General features: G+C 39.2%; 3 protein-coding genes across 21 annotated transcripts in view; 1 reads left to right on the top strand and 2 right to left on the bottom strand.

The window, feature by feature from the left end:
• The window catches only part of LOC136263502 (CCR4-NOT transcription complex subunit 10-like), a 58,179-nt gene extending 43,648 nt beyond the window's left edge, over positions 1 to 14,531 (bottom strand). For all 15 annotated transcript variants that reach the window (XM_066058082.1, XM_066058071.1, XM_066058085.1 and 12 more), the window contains exons 1-2: positions 14,378 to 14,531; positions 13,936 to 14,333 (exon numbers count right to left, since the gene is read on the bottom strand). In XM_066058082.1, coding sequence (XP_065914154.1) covers positions 13,936 to 14,327 — 392 coding nt within the window. In that variant the 5' untranslated portion in view covers positions 14,328 to 14,333; positions 14,378 to 14,531. The remainder of the gene's footprint in view (positions 1 to 13,935; positions 14,334 to 14,377) is intronic.
• Positions 1,436 to 4,862, top strand: LOC136263493 (protein NLRC3-like). The gene is made up of 4 exons (XM_066058023.1): positions 1,436 to 2,064; positions 2,126 to 2,386; positions 2,471 to 2,515; positions 2,564 to 4,862. Exons 1-4 carry the CDS (start codon positions 2,013 to 2,015, stop codon positions 4,816 to 4,818), a joined length of 2,613 nt encoding a protein of 870 aa, XP_065914095.1. The 5' UTR covers positions 1,436 to 2,012; the 3' UTR covers positions 4,819 to 4,862.
• LOC136263508 (CCR4-NOT transcription complex subunit 10-like) lies at positions 2,920 to 11,257 on the bottom strand. 5 transcript variants are annotated; one of them, XM_066058102.1, is made up of 10 exons: positions 11,088 to 11,257; positions 10,825 to 11,034; positions 5,694 to 7,759; positions 4,167 to 4,576; positions 3,924 to 4,069; positions 3,663 to 3,875; positions 3,502 to 3,590; positions 3,375 to 3,447; positions 3,109 to 3,313; positions 2,920 to 3,056 (listed from the first exon to the last, which is right to left on the bottom strand). In XM_066058102.1, the coding sequence occupies exons 1-3, from the start codon at positions 11,158 to 11,160 to the stop codon at positions 7,608 to 7,610; spliced, it is 435 nt and encodes a 144-aa protein (XP_065914174.1). In that variant the 5' UTR covers positions 11,161 to 11,257; the 3' UTR covers positions 2,920 to 3,056; positions 3,109 to 3,313; positions 3,375 to 3,447; positions 3,502 to 3,590; positions 3,663 to 3,875; positions 3,924 to 4,069; positions 4,167 to 4,576; positions 5,694 to 7,607. The 5 variants fall into 5 exon arrangements, with proteins under 5 accessions (XP_065914174.1, XP_065914171.1, XP_065914172.1 ...); XM_066058099.1 differs by having other exon boundaries at positions 3,375 to 3,472; positions 3,516 to 3,590; XM_066058100.1 differs by having other exon boundaries at positions 3,375 to 3,468; positions 3,516 to 3,590.
• Positions 14,532 to 14,901: the final 370 nt, after the last annotated feature.

Raw genomic sequence — 14,901 nt, 5'->3', positions numbered from 1 at the left:
CACGAATTTTTTTTTGCATAAAGACAAAGCAAATTACGGTAAATACTTCTACACTGTTTGACTCAAACAAGCCTATTCCAATCTGGTACTGTTCTTGGTAGGAAGGAATACTTGTATACATCAATTCTTTGTAGGGTGCTAGTTTAAAGTTGTGTGAATATCAAGTCCTCAACACAGATGATCTCATGGGAAAGTAATAACTCATGTAGTATTTTAGTAAGACCAGTCTTACCATTAGCAAGTTAGTTTTCAAGGATGTGTGTGACGCTGTTACATTGATTTCTTCTCCATGGGTTTACCAGCTCTATGCTGGACCATCTCAACTTGATTTATATGGGTTTGGTGGTAAGGATCTCATATTGGTGAACAATACTTTATTATGAGTATCACAAATTGATATTATGTTAGCTCACGAAGATGTCTAGGACAATGCCGAGGATTTCATTGTAATAAAACTGTGTGGTTTCCATGACAGTCTATAATGTAATCCAAGAGATACAAGTGTTGTTCAGTGATGTCAGTGAGGTAACATTCATTACAAACTTTTGCTATGTGGTTAAAAATTTATTTATTTTACTAACATTAAAAGCCATTAGCAATTTTTTGACAATATTGTTAGATCCTGTTGGAGTGTTTGGTGGTCAATGAATAACTTTTTGTATATCAAACAATCGTCTGTGAAGAGTTTCATCTGGGTATCAGTGTCTTCAGTTATGATATGTTATAGTAAACACAGGATAGGACCCAAGATGGAACCTTGTGTTACAGGTTGGTACCCCTGATGTGACTTCACAAAAGGAACCATCAGTGACAACAGTAATTGCTCAAGTAACACTCTAATCATCATCTAGGATTCAATTTGAGGGGTCCTTCACTCTAAATCTCATTGACAAAATTTCAAAATTTCAGCTCTGAGCATGTAATTTCCACATTTCTACACATTTTGAAATAAATTTCCACCTTTCCAAATACATTTCTGACCTTTTGACTCCTGTCAAAGTAGTGAACAAAATGGTTTTTGCTGGTTAAGGAACTGGTTGAATGGTTTGCCAGCAGAAGTGCCTCATATAGTCTTGATAACTTCACAAACAGTACACAGTGTACTCGGCAGGTCGTAACGGGTGTGTGGTGTAACAAGCCTGCTGGCACACAAACCGAACTAATTTACCTTATAAAGGATTCACCAGAGTACAATTACATACCCAGCTAGTTTGAGTGATTCACAGCTCAGCTATTGCATAGATAGAACTGTTGTTTGAAGTTGGACATTTCAAATTAAATTTCTACATTTGTGAAATAAATTTCTACTTTTCCAGCCACCATCGACGATATATCTAGAAGCGAAGGACCCCTCAATTCAAAGTTTGCTAGCAATCTTTTATGTGGAACTTTATCAAATACCTTGGACAGATCTAATATACCAGCATCTTGGAGTTTGTTATTTAATGCTTTGGTAAAGTCATCAGTAACAGTAACAGTTGTGATTCACAAGAATGTTTTGTCCTCAAGCCAAACTGACAGGGAACTAAATGTTATGTTCTTCAAGTGATTCATAATCTGACTTGTGTTCCATTACTTTGTAAACAGTAGAAGTTAATGATATACTGGTCGATAGAATTTGTGGGCCAGATCTTTTGCCGGATTGGAGTGAAATAAGCTCGGAAATAAGCTAATTTCCATTGCCCTAGCTTACATGTATGTGTGCGCGCAAGGCGGTGTAAACTTTTAGAGCAACATTACAGACTCACGTGTTGGTATCTTTCTCTTCAGCTCATCTCTTGTTAGCTACTCACAGACCAGACACCTCAGGTAGGATGGTAGATCAGCAAAACTGTATAGTATATAATTCAAATTTAAATTGCACGTGATAATAACACAAGAAAACCCCAACTTCCTGTTTTTTCAAGAGGGCGTGGCTTTACAAAGTTTTTTACGACTAGTACTATTATTGATCACGAACACTGCGATCTGTAGTAGATCACCTCCCCTTATACCCAGCACTAAATCAGGAGATGGATCAAAGTGATCATGAAGGACTAAACCAGTTTAAAACACCTGAGAAGGGTAAGTATATTAGTATCCGGATAATAAATATAGTGTAGTATACGGACTCTGCATACTACAGCTACCAGCACTCCACTACTGAAGGATCTTCATAACCATATTACCCCCAATTATGCTGTTCACTGGAGAATGATAGGAACACTACTGGGTCTACCCAAAGGAAGACTTGACATCATAAAATATGACAATCATGATAAGGCTGAGCCTTGTTGTGATGCTGTGTTGGAGAAGTGGCTTGAAGTGGACCCCTCTGCCAGTTGGGAGAAGTTGTTTAAAGTTATTGAGTCACCTGCAGTGTCCAGTGATCAAGCTCCTGATAAAGGTGACTAGTTATATTGTGTGTGTACAACATGTGTAGGTAAACAATTGTATTAACTAGCTATTGTGTTGTCTTCACTAACTATAGTGACCTCCAAACCTGACATGGACAAGTCAACGGTCACTGATCAAGGTAGAGTGGACACATTATTGTGTGCTCCATTTTATGTGTTGTTGATAGGAGTCTCCATGTTGTCCAACATGGTGGGCCAGCTTAATGTACAAGCACGGTTCAGGGTTGATGATGACACTTGGCCACCGGACCAGCCAAAGAATTTCCAACCTCTTGTACTGATTCATTATGAAGGACATCACAACTTACAACAAGCCATGGCCATCACTAAACTGACACAAACAGGTGACATTGCTTCACTAGCTAGTAGTCAGCCAGTCCCCAAACGTCATCCTAGCTATCAGCCATTACAAGAGGTCCTTGATACTAGTACTGTTACTAAAGATGTTGAGCAAATCTTAGCTCCACTAAAGAACGATGAACCACAATTTATCTTAGTTGAAGGTCTTCCCGGTATTGGCAAATCTGTTTTACTAAAAGAAATTGCATATCGGTGGGGTGATAAACAAATATTAAAAGTGTTCAAGTTTGTTCTCCTTGTTTGTCTGCGTGATCCCATTGTACAGCAAACTACATCAGTCCATGACCTCCTCCAGTTGTACTGTGTAGGGTACAGAAGAGCATCACAGATCACTGACGCTTGTGACGATTACCTTTTTCAGAATGGTGGCAAGGATCTTGTCTTCCTTTTGGATGGCTACGATGAATTTCCAGTAGAGCTTCAGAAAAATAGCTTGATCTCAAAAATTCTTGAACGTCGCGTACTACCCAAATGTGGCTTGATCGTGTCATCTCGTCCACATGCCTCAGAAAATCTCCGCAAACAGGCAACGCTTAGAGTAGATATCTTAGGCTTCACTGAAACAGAAAGAATAAATTTCATAAAACAAGCATTACCACAAGCAGTCAAAGAGCTCACCAAATATCTTGAAGGTAATCTGACTATCAATGGCCTGTGTTTCATCCCTTTCAATATGGTCATCTTGATTTATCTGTACAAACAGGGAATTCCCCTTCCTAGCAATTCTACACAGCTCTACAATTACTTCATCTGTCTTACCATCTGTCGACATCTTGCCAAGTCTGGTCAACTTCTTGATAACACCATCACTGACCTAGCCAAACTCCCCCAGCCCTATAATACAATAGTTCAGCAGTTATCAAAACTATCGCTCGAGGGTCTTAATAACAACAAGCTAATCTTTACCTTGGAGGAGATGAGAGCAGCTTGTCCAGGCATCGAAACTATCGAAGGAGCTCTGAACGGATACGGACTACTGCAGGCTGTTCAGCACTTCGGAATTGCTGGGAAAACGATGACATTTAACTTTGTCCATTTCTCCATTCAGGAGTTCTTGTCCGCTTATCATATCACTCAGCTTCCACCAGACGAAGAGCTGCGAGTGCTCGAAGCGAAGTTCTGGAGCGATATCCATTCCAACATGTTTGCAATGTACACCTCGCTTACCAAGGGACAGCGATCTGCTTTTAAACAATTTCTCTCTGGAGGGGACGACACGATCACCATCGCTGAAACATACTTGAAGGATCAACTGAAGTGTCTTCGACTATTTCGCTGCTTCTATGAGGCCAACGACGAAGCCTTTTACACTTCTATACAACAAGGAAAAACTTTCTATGATAAAGTAATCAATCTTTATAACACTAGCCTAACTGTTTATGATGTTGAGTGTGTTACACTCTTCCTTACCTGCTCACCCCACAAGGAGTGGAAGAAGCTTAACTTGAGAAGCTGCCATATCCAGGATCATGGCTGTCGTGTCCTTCACCGTGATCTGATGTCAGCTGACGTCAGTATTAAAGAACTCAACTTGGGGCTTAATGGCTTCACCAGATCTTCCTCCATTAATGACCTCACCATACACTGTAGAGTGGAAGTGTTGGATATTAGTGATAACGACACCATCGGAGAGGACCCTGCTCTCTACAACATGTTGACCCATCCCTCCTCTAGGCTAGTGACACTGGACATGATAGGTACCAGCTTATCATCACCATCAGCCATTACCCTATTCACTGCAATATCAAAGGGTAACAAACTGAAGGAGCTCCACATTAGCCACAATCTCATCACTGATGAAGCTTGTGATGTCATTGCCACTACAATGAAGAACAATACATCACTAGTCTTGCTGATGATGGGGTACAACAAGATCAGTGGAGAAGCTGCTCAACATCTACTACAAGCCCTCAACAATAACAACACATTAGAAGTGCTATTCCTACCCTCTGATGATGGTTACACTGAAGATGTTAAGAAGAGGATTGGATCACTACGAGAAGTAATTAACAAGAACAGAGAAAGTAGAGGATGTCAAACAAAACTGATCATTACCTGTTAGTAGCTACTTTTCTTTAGTTTTCACTTTGTACTATTTTATGACTGTAATGGTTATGACTGTAATGGCCGCAAGTGTCATTTTGTTCTGATTTTGATAAAAATTTTATTAATTAATTAAAACTATGTTAATTGGTAACGTTGAGGGGTCCATCATGAAATATTAAGATTTGACATTATTTGAGCATCGGACAAGAATTGGGACTTGTGGAAGAGATTAGTACGGAAATGAAATCTATCGGAATATTTACAGATTTACAATATTTGTAGATTTACATACTATTTCTAGAAATCTGTCGGAATTTTAAGATTTACAATATTTAGGATTTCTATAATTGAAATCTATTTCTATAAATCTATTATAGATTGCAAATGTAATAAAAATCTGTTAATATTTACAACATTTTGGCTTTCTAACAAAATTTATATAATCCTCGTAATTATTTCTAACAATAGTTGAACTGCGAAAGCTACAAATTATAATTCTATTTGTGCTGGAGCCATTGTTCAACGTAAAGCCAAAAACAGTCAACATTTCATCCTTGACCAAACTAGCTTCCCTCAGTGACAACTACTCAGAGATGGGGTAAAGCAGTTTGGAATGGTTCAACTACACACACTGATCATTACAATGGCTTCCTACAGCTCTGTAGACAGTTTTAGTCTCTTTCTATATAGCTACACAATGGCCATTATGAGCACTAATAAGTGAAGAGCTTCTTGTAGCTAACTCAATTGTTGTCTCAGTTAGTACATAAAATATTAGAAGCTACCAGTAAATTGATTTCAGCCATTTAACTATAGATATTGCTATAAGCCTCCAGTTAAGCTTTATCCCCATCTCTGTTAGTTTAGCTACTAGCTATACAGTTCACTCACTTGTTGTTCTTGTTCCACTTCACAATAAACAACAAGTCACAACATAACCTAACTACTAGACTACACTAGAAGCTACTACTCAACTACTATCACAACACTAGTAGCTAATGCTATACTCCTACTATGTCAACACTACAGCTAACAGTCAGGTAGATGACAAATGTTACTAGTTCTTTACTAATGTAGCAGCCAACAAGTCTAGCTCAGAATTTGAAGCAATTTTTCAACTTAGCTAAAACCTTCTCTGTAAACGTAAGCCATTAGCTATTAAGAAGCCAACAAAGCTAGACCAAAGCTTTAAAAATAAAAGAAGCCAACAAACCTAGACTAAAGCTTTAAAAATAAAAGAAACCAACAAAGCTAGACTAAAGCTTTAAGAATGAAAGAAGCCAACAAAGCTGGACTAAAGCTTTAAAAATGAAAGAAGCCAACAAAGCTGGACTAAAGTTTTAAAAATGAAAGAAACCAACAAAGCTAGACTAAAGCTTTAAAATAAAAGAAGCCAACAAAGCTAGGGAAGCTTTAAGAATGAAAGAAGCCAACAAAGCTGGACTAAAACTTTAAAAATGAAAGAAGCCAACAAAGCTAGACTATAGCTTTAAAATAAAAAGAAGCCAACAAAGCTAGAAAAGCTTTAAGAATGAAAGAAGCCAACAAAGCTAGACTAAAGCTTTAAAAATAAAAGAAGCCAACAAAGCTAGACTAAAGCTATTAAGAGTTAACAAAGCTAGCTGAAGCAAGACCCAAATGCTGTAAATTCTTTAAGTCTAGAAAGAAAGCTCACTGGAAAAGCAGAACTCTGAGCCAGACTCTTTTCAGCTACACCTAACTATTTACACTATCACTCACTACACTTAATACCTAACTACCTACACTCAGTACTGCTCTACGTACACTAACTATTCTAGAGCTGCAACTTTTACAAAATTTCCTAGCAACTGACAAACCAGCTGCCAGTTGACGGCGGTTACATTTACCGCTTTAAATTACCGCTACAGTGCATTTAATAGAACATTTATAGCTAACGACTACTGTTTCGTCAAGTATAAAGTGTCTTTCATGTCTTGTTAGTCTTTCCCCTCGAGGTACCAAAATACTCTAATATAACGTTCACTTTTCCCTCGGGGGAAATTATGTTTGCAGTAGGTACGTTTCTCGCGCCCCGTGCGCTATATCGCAAGCAAATTAGCTATCCTGCATTACTGTCGTAACCACTCTCATTGCGTCTACGCACGAGGGGATGTTCTGTTTCATTTCACAATGCCTGATTGTTCTATTTGAGTGATTTAGCAATCAACTGATAACACCGTGACACGTGATGTAAATTTTCATTAAAATGTCAGTGAGGAATAATTATCTGAATATCTATTCTACAATGTCTACTGTAATATCTACAGCCTGTTCTCCTTCCCCCTCCTCCCCTGGGGCTAGATTGAATTCCCTTACCACCACCCCCAGCACTGGCTGTCAAGTGCTGGACAGCTGGATAACACAAGTGACTATTAAGAACAAAGCTATTCGAGGGCATCTTTGTTGTCTTGTCCTTTCACTCCCCTCATGAGTGAACTTCTCTGTACTCCACAAAACATTACACAGTATTACTAACAGTTTAACAAGATGTTTACCTGTTTCTTCTTTCTGTTGTTCCTGACATCTCCTCTCAGCCTGGTACCAGCTAACTTCATACTATTTAATACAACCAGTAACATCGTGGGAAATTCCCTTCTAAAGTCAACAACCTAATATAGTAGTGCTACTAGACTTACATTTGACCCTTCCAAGTGAGGTAGCCACACCCCTCCCTATCTGCAGCAACAGTCACTACTATACCATCAATATTATAACATAACCCTCACTCCTTCTTGTATGGCTAATAACGTTGTATGTTGTGTTTAGTTATCATAACATGTCACATTAAAAGATTACAAAACGTAATGACAACACACGCCTGTTGTTATTGGCTAGTCTCTTCTTGTCCTGTTGGCTGCTGCTGCCATTAGTGAGCAAGTTGTATTGTCTAGTAGTTTGGTGTCTCCTTAACAGTTGAATTGCTCCAGTAACATTACCTGTGATAATGTGTAGGTATGTGACTACTTGATGTGTGGACCTAGTCTGGCGTAGCCGACCTGCGCGCATAGCGTGAGGGTCTGGTGACAGCCGCATTCAGTACCCGTGCCAGCTTACAAAAAACTAGTGCGTCCAATCAGATTGCTTAGTGACCAATTAACAACATTCTATGACGTTTTTCCCGATTTGCCCACTGATTATGGCGAGCTTCTTATGTCTTTTCCACAACCAGCACAAATGTAAGGGTTTGTAGAGGAAATAGATGCTATTCAAGTGCAAGTACAGTAGCTGTCGTGCTTTGTTACTGGAAACTGTCCACGTGATTCGCACGTATTTTCAAATTTAATTGCATTCCATATGTACAGGTACTAAATGCGGATGTCACCAGACCCTCACGCTATGCGCAGGGGTCAGCTACGCCAGACTAGTGTGTACCAGTGTCTACTATATACTACACTATCATGCATGCATAACTGCCACTACTACACACAAACACAGACAAGACATACTAAATATGTGTGGACACACACACACACACACACACACACAAACACTGACGATATCAAACAGTACGGTAGTACTGTTTAAGTAGGGATCCCCTAAACATAACGTGCGCTGTCTAAAATGCGCCTTCAATAATCACCCAAGAGACATCTTACGCAACAAAAATCATCTTTATGGAATATTAGTTCATCTAACGTGAAATACTGCATTACAAACAAGAAAACACTTAGCATTAATTGGAGTTTTAAATTTTTTAAATCAAAACTTGAAATTTGGTCTGCCTTACTCACTCACTCTTCTCACTCACCCACTCATTTTACGCTACAATAACAAACTCACTAGTGGGATGTGCCTTTTGGGGTTCTGACAAGTGTAGGTCCTCTGTGCCTTGTTGTTTCTTTTATCTTCAGTCAGGCTGCTCGTCTTCTTCATCCAACAAAACCATTATGACGCATTAATTTTTCTGTATCAACACTATCTTTCAGCAGCATATTTAGACACCACAGAATTATTTCAGAGCTGGATTTCAGAAGCACTTCAGTCCCAGCGCTACTATAAGAGGTATACTAGCTAGCTATCTGCAACTTTGCAATTGGGATCTCATTTGTGATAGGTTCACCATCAAACAAAGATCAATAGTGATAGAGTGCAGAGACCACACCTCTTAACAATCTAGCTATTTAGTTAACAGTAAACAAGATGACCTCACCCCTTATTGGTTTAGCTAGCTCTGCACACCCCTTGGCTGACTTGAGATACTCTAATAGAACAGTCACTCTAATAGAACAGTCATGTATGATATTCTAATACAATGGACTTTATTCACAATGATGTCATTCACAACAAGATGGCCGCATTATTTGGGGTACTATTGTACAGGGGCCTATGGAGAAATTGTTTTGATCTATCATATTTCACTCATGAAGCAAGATACCGACCTGTAGTCAACAGGTATGGTATAAAATAACAAAAACTATTGCACAAAAGTGATAATTATCTCAAAATTTTCCGGAATGCATTACAAATTTATTGTACTGTCTTGTAATCGTACCTGTTGCTTAGAGCTCGATATCTTCTTGCCTGGCTGAAACATGATCGATCAAAAGAATTTCTCCACAGGTGTCTGTACAATATTACCACAAATAACGTGGCCATCTTGTGCTTGTGACGTCATTGTGGATAAAGTCCATAGTCACAAGTTACACTGTAACTAGCTGTACTACAACAAAAATCTAAACAAACTAGTATTTAAAAAAATGTTCATGTAAAAATGAAGTAGGGATCTATGCAATAAAAAGTAGTGAAACAAGAGGTGAATGATGGTATTACAGCATAGCTCGTGGGAAAGTCCCTACTTTGGCACATTAGCTATAATTTTGTTCAGTGGCAAAGTAGGGACTTTCCCACCGAGCTATGCTGTAATACCATCATTCATCTCTTGTTTCACTACTTTTTATTACATAGATCCCTACTTCATTAACAATTTTTAAAATACTAGTACTATACTCATCGTTGAGGGTAACGCGTTACAAATATTACTTTTACAGTGACAAGTAATATAATGCATTATATGACAAAGTAGCGAGTAATATGTAACAGATATTGCATCCGGAAATTGTAACGAATGTAACACGTTCGGGGGTTAATTTAGGGGGGAGGGGCACAGGCTACCCCTGGGTTAGCTACTGCCCCCCCTAGGTTTGTACCTAAAGCCTTGAGAAATGGTAAGGTTTAATTGATCCCAAAGTTGTATAATCCAATGGTCAATATTCAATGAAATCACAGTAAAATTTAACCAAAATTGAGTATATTTACACCTAAAATTTCAAAAATTTCCTGGGGGAGCATGCCCCCAGACCCCCTAGAATCCGAGGCAACTTACTTCACCCCCTAGCTTAATATTCTGGGTTGAGCCCTGACATTACTTCCTTTTAAGGCACATTTGTATCCAGGCACGTGATTGATTGCATTTTGGGACCGGACAAGACTGAAGATAGCGTTATAGACATGGACAAAGAATGATAGTGTATGGGGACTCTTGAGGAGTGCCCTTGAGGCTAAGATACAACAACAAAGTATGTATTTGTGGCTGAACTACACCAGAGAAACACATGTCTCGCTCATGTAGGTTAGTAGCTTGTATTTAGAAGGTTGGACTTACTTTATAGTTTGTAACGAACAAATGTAACATGTAATATTATTACTAGTTACAGCCCTCAGAGTAGCCAGTAATATGTAACTTGTTACTTTTTTCAGTAAGTAATATGTAACTGTAGCACACTACATCACGTAAAAGTATCGAGTAATATGTAACTAGTTACATTCTTAGTGTAACGACCCCAACTCTGACTATACTACACACACACACACACACAGAGGTTTAGTGATATAATCAGACCTTGTAATCACACACACACACACACACACACACACACACACACACACACACACACACACACACACACACACACACACACACACACACAGACACACACACAGGTTTAGTGATATAATCAGACCTTGGAATTACACAACACACACACACAGACAGACAACTTACCAGTATGTAGTTCAATATAAGCAGATAACAAGATAGCTTTAGCATGGAGTGGTCCATTCCTCTGTGGCAATGGTAGACAAGCACAAGCTTGTAGTAGAGCCTTCCTAGCCTTCTCCATCTCCTTCCTCACACAACACACACTAGCAATGTTCATTAATACACTAGCTCTACAATGGTTGGGACTAGTATCTACACCACCACCAGTAGCAGCTACCAGCACACAACAATTATCATAGTTACTAGTGATACTGGTGGTCACTAACCAGGGGTGGTCCCTTCAGGATGGTCATTGTTCAGTAGGTCCATTGTGAGGTGTTGTATGGCTTCACCAGTCATCCCCAATAATACAAGTGGAACAAAAAATTAGGAATTTTCAATATGAGTAGGGATCAAAGTAATAAAAAGTACTGAAACAAGAGAGATTATCTACCACCTGAAGTCATGCTAGTACACACGTAATCGCTACTTCAGTTGCCAAGATTTAAGATATAATGGCACTGAAGTAGCGATTACGTGTGTACTGGCATGACTTCAGGTGGTAGATAATCTCTCTTGTTTCAGTACTTTTTATTACTTTGATCCCTACTCATATTGAAAATTCCTAATTTTTTGTTCCACTTGTTTGTGTACTTTTTACAAACATTGCATGAATCTTATCTTTTATGTGTATGCAGTTTCTATTACACAGGACACTGAAGTTACTATTTCTTCAATGTCCATGGTTTGCTAGCTATGTTATAGACAACATTACCTGTGTTTAGATTCTTTGCACAGTTTCTCAATATTAGAAAAGTAGTACTTGCTGGTTGAGGATCTAGTAGCAGCACGGGATTTGGCAACATCCTTGCGGTAATGTTCTTTAGTGCTCTCTGCAGAATCCACACGAGACTTTTCCAAGTCTTGATGGTAGTATTCCCTTTGCCTTTCCGCTGACTCAATGCGAGACTTTGCCAAATCTTTGTTAAATGATGTTTTGGTGGCTTCAGCTGATTTCTCACGCGACGCTGTTACATTTTTGTAGTACTCATTAGCATGACGCTGTGATCGGCATTCACTGCTGTACTTGTCCTTTCTCTCTGAGAGTATAGACTCTCTATGAGCTTCATAGTACGCCCTGTTATTCTCCTTCTTTCTACTCTTCCGCGCCGCTTCCTTCGAAGGCATTGCCGCACCCAATATTGCCTCAGAGAAAACACACAAAGCAATAATAACCACAATACCCTTAGCTAACGCTATTTTGCTACGAATTATTTCTAATATCGCTCAAATACTTGAGGTAGATACGTTGTTTACAGCAAAGAAATGCGTTTACAAATGCAAGCAATATTAATTTTGCCGGTTAACTTTGCCAGAAACAAAAGATATAAGTCGCTAAATATATTCACTTACACGTACAAAGCTTCCCGATTGTGAACAGCTCGCTCTTCCTGCTCAAAATCAACTTCGAACTTTCAACCACGTGTATTCGAATATTTTACCGTGAAGATTATGATTACTCTATTTAGCGAGCACTCTTATTGAAACGGATGGCGCTGTACATTGAAGCCATTTTGTGGAGTTATTAACACTACCTGTAGTGAATCCAGGACGATGGCGACATTAAAGAACGATGAAAGGTAAGACCCTAGCGCAAGGATTGTATTTCTATTGGTGTACCTAAGTCTCACACCCTCTCCCCGGACCCATTAATAGGGGATGATATGAATGACATAAATATTGACGATATTGCAAGAATAAGCCAATACCAACACTACAGCCCCAACTGATACTACTAACTACATGAACCTCCTCTTCAGTATCACCCATTAACCAACCACCAGAGGATGAGTGTGGAACAGTCGAGGAAAGACCAACTCAAGAACCTGCTAATCCTAAGAGCGCCACAGCTGGTAGAAAACAACAATAATAATATTACCATCATTTACAGAAGAAACATCATGTCAAGTTATGAAGGTAACAGTAAACCAGTCAGTCAGTCAGTTAAAAACTGGACATAATTATTAGGGAGTATCATTCACTGGACTACTGGACTTATAAAAGGCAAGAAAACAACTTTAGTCCTGTAGCCAAGTGACACAATATTGTCTTGTATTACAACCAATCTTGTATAAACATCTGGTCCCGTTCAGTCTCCGGGGGTATACAACATTATGAAAATAAGTTTGAAGAATGCCAGGTCTCAAACTGAACACCTAGTGTAGTGATAAGGTCTAACAGTTCTGTGGAGCATCTTGAACGATGAAGTCAAGACTGTTTCATAAAACTTCCTTATATGGATGAACACATCAAGGAGAGTAAAACACTGAGGTGTGAAGTTTATTACAAGAAATATGAGAAGGTTGATCAAAGACAATACAGTACAACAAATTTACACACTTTAATGAAATTTTGTATCCACATATATTCACTACAATTGGTGAGTTAAAATTGATCAAAGTGAGATCTGAATTGGTTGTCTAAAATACATTCACAACTTGTTAAAAGTTATGTTATGTCCATGTAACAACAACTAGACTATGGTACAGCTCATTTAGAGGGTTACTAGATCACTTAGTCACCTGACATGTTCATTTAGTCACCTACACGTGTTCATTTAGTAACCCGCCCTCAGGTAATTTTGTACGTGAAAAGTAATTAAAACACGAAAGGTACACTACAGTACTTGATAATACTGTAATACAATTCTTCTCCGTGTTCTGCGAACAATTCTGGACAAATAATAGACTAAGCGGCATATCTACTGTAGCTCTAGCCGTTACTCTGGTTACCGGTTGAATAATTATTTTTGTGGGCGCTGTAAGGACTTCAGGAGGAAACCGTTCTGCTGTTCTACAGTGCTCTTTCACCCCACCCTAATACTCTGGCTATAAAGGTATGTACTTTAAACTATAGTCTAAATAAGTTAGACACCGCGACCAATGGGAACTAAGCAATTTAGTAACCCCTCTGGCCCTTAGTAGCGCCCTCGCTGCGCTCAGGATGCTACAGCCTCGGACCATAGGGGTTACTAAATCACTTAGTTCCCTTGGTCTTGGTGTCTAACTATTATATAGCCCACTAACTATGGTACACATATATAGCTCATTACTGTCTTGTTAATATGACACTTACATCAGTGGAAATGACAGTGAAGGAATGGCCTGAAGTTGTTTACTGTAGTGTAGTGAAGACACCGGGTCACCTTGACGTAACGACACATAAGAACTATTAGCCAGGATGGATGCCCTTAATGACATCACAGTATCACCATGGAGTGGTGGATATGGCAACGCCAATACCATAATCTCATTGGTTGTTGTGGCAGCAGGAGGTAGCAAGTAGAGAGTGTTACGCAGACAGATGTTAGCAAAGTCAAGTGATGGGGTTGGCATGGCTGCTGAGGATCCGTCATGTGATAAATGACCCACCTCCATCGGCATAACAACAAGTTTCTGATGGAAACCAGCTCCAACTACAGTTTGAATTGTGTCACTATGGTAACGCTGTTGCTTTGCATAGTCCATCTGTGCCTGCGGGTACTATAACAATTACCATGGTAACAGTTTACAACAACCTTATTGTAAGCTGCTATTGAAGTCTCAGCCAACCGAAGCCACAACAGTGGATTAGTGTGAAACACTTGTACTGCTTCCAACAAAGAAGTCAATGCAGCAGTTGGTTGACCAGCATATAATTGTTGTAGTCAGAGATTATATAACAACACTTGACGACAGTTTACCCCCAGTACTGCCAATGGACGTCCTGACAGTGTTGCCATAACAACAGATCACATGACAGACAACACACGACACATCCACCAACAACTACCTTTCTCCAATGGTGGAAGTCATTGAGGGCAGAATCATTCTCATAGAGAGCCTTACTGAAGTAGTAAGATGCCAAACTGTACTTGCCCATGTGATGGTGTAGACAACCAAGATTGTTGAAGTATAATGAAGGAAGGCATTGACCAATGTCAGTCAGTAATGGTGTCTTTGGAGCTGAGGTTAACAGCTTGACACTTTTACGATAGTTTCCTCGTAAGTACTCATAGTTGGCCTTGAGGAAGGCTACATGTGTCACCTAGGTGATCAGGTA

The sequence above is a fragment of the Dysidea avara genome, chromosome 8, assembly GCF_963678975.1.
Source record: "Dysidea avara chromosome 8, odDysAvar1.4, whole genome shotgun sequence".
Lineage (NCBI taxonomy): Eukaryota > Metazoa > Porifera > Demospongiae > Dictyoceratida > Dysideidae > Dysidea > Dysidea avara.
Note: the sequence above shows the minus strand (reverse complement) of the source record. Positions and strands in the feature narration are given on the sequence as shown.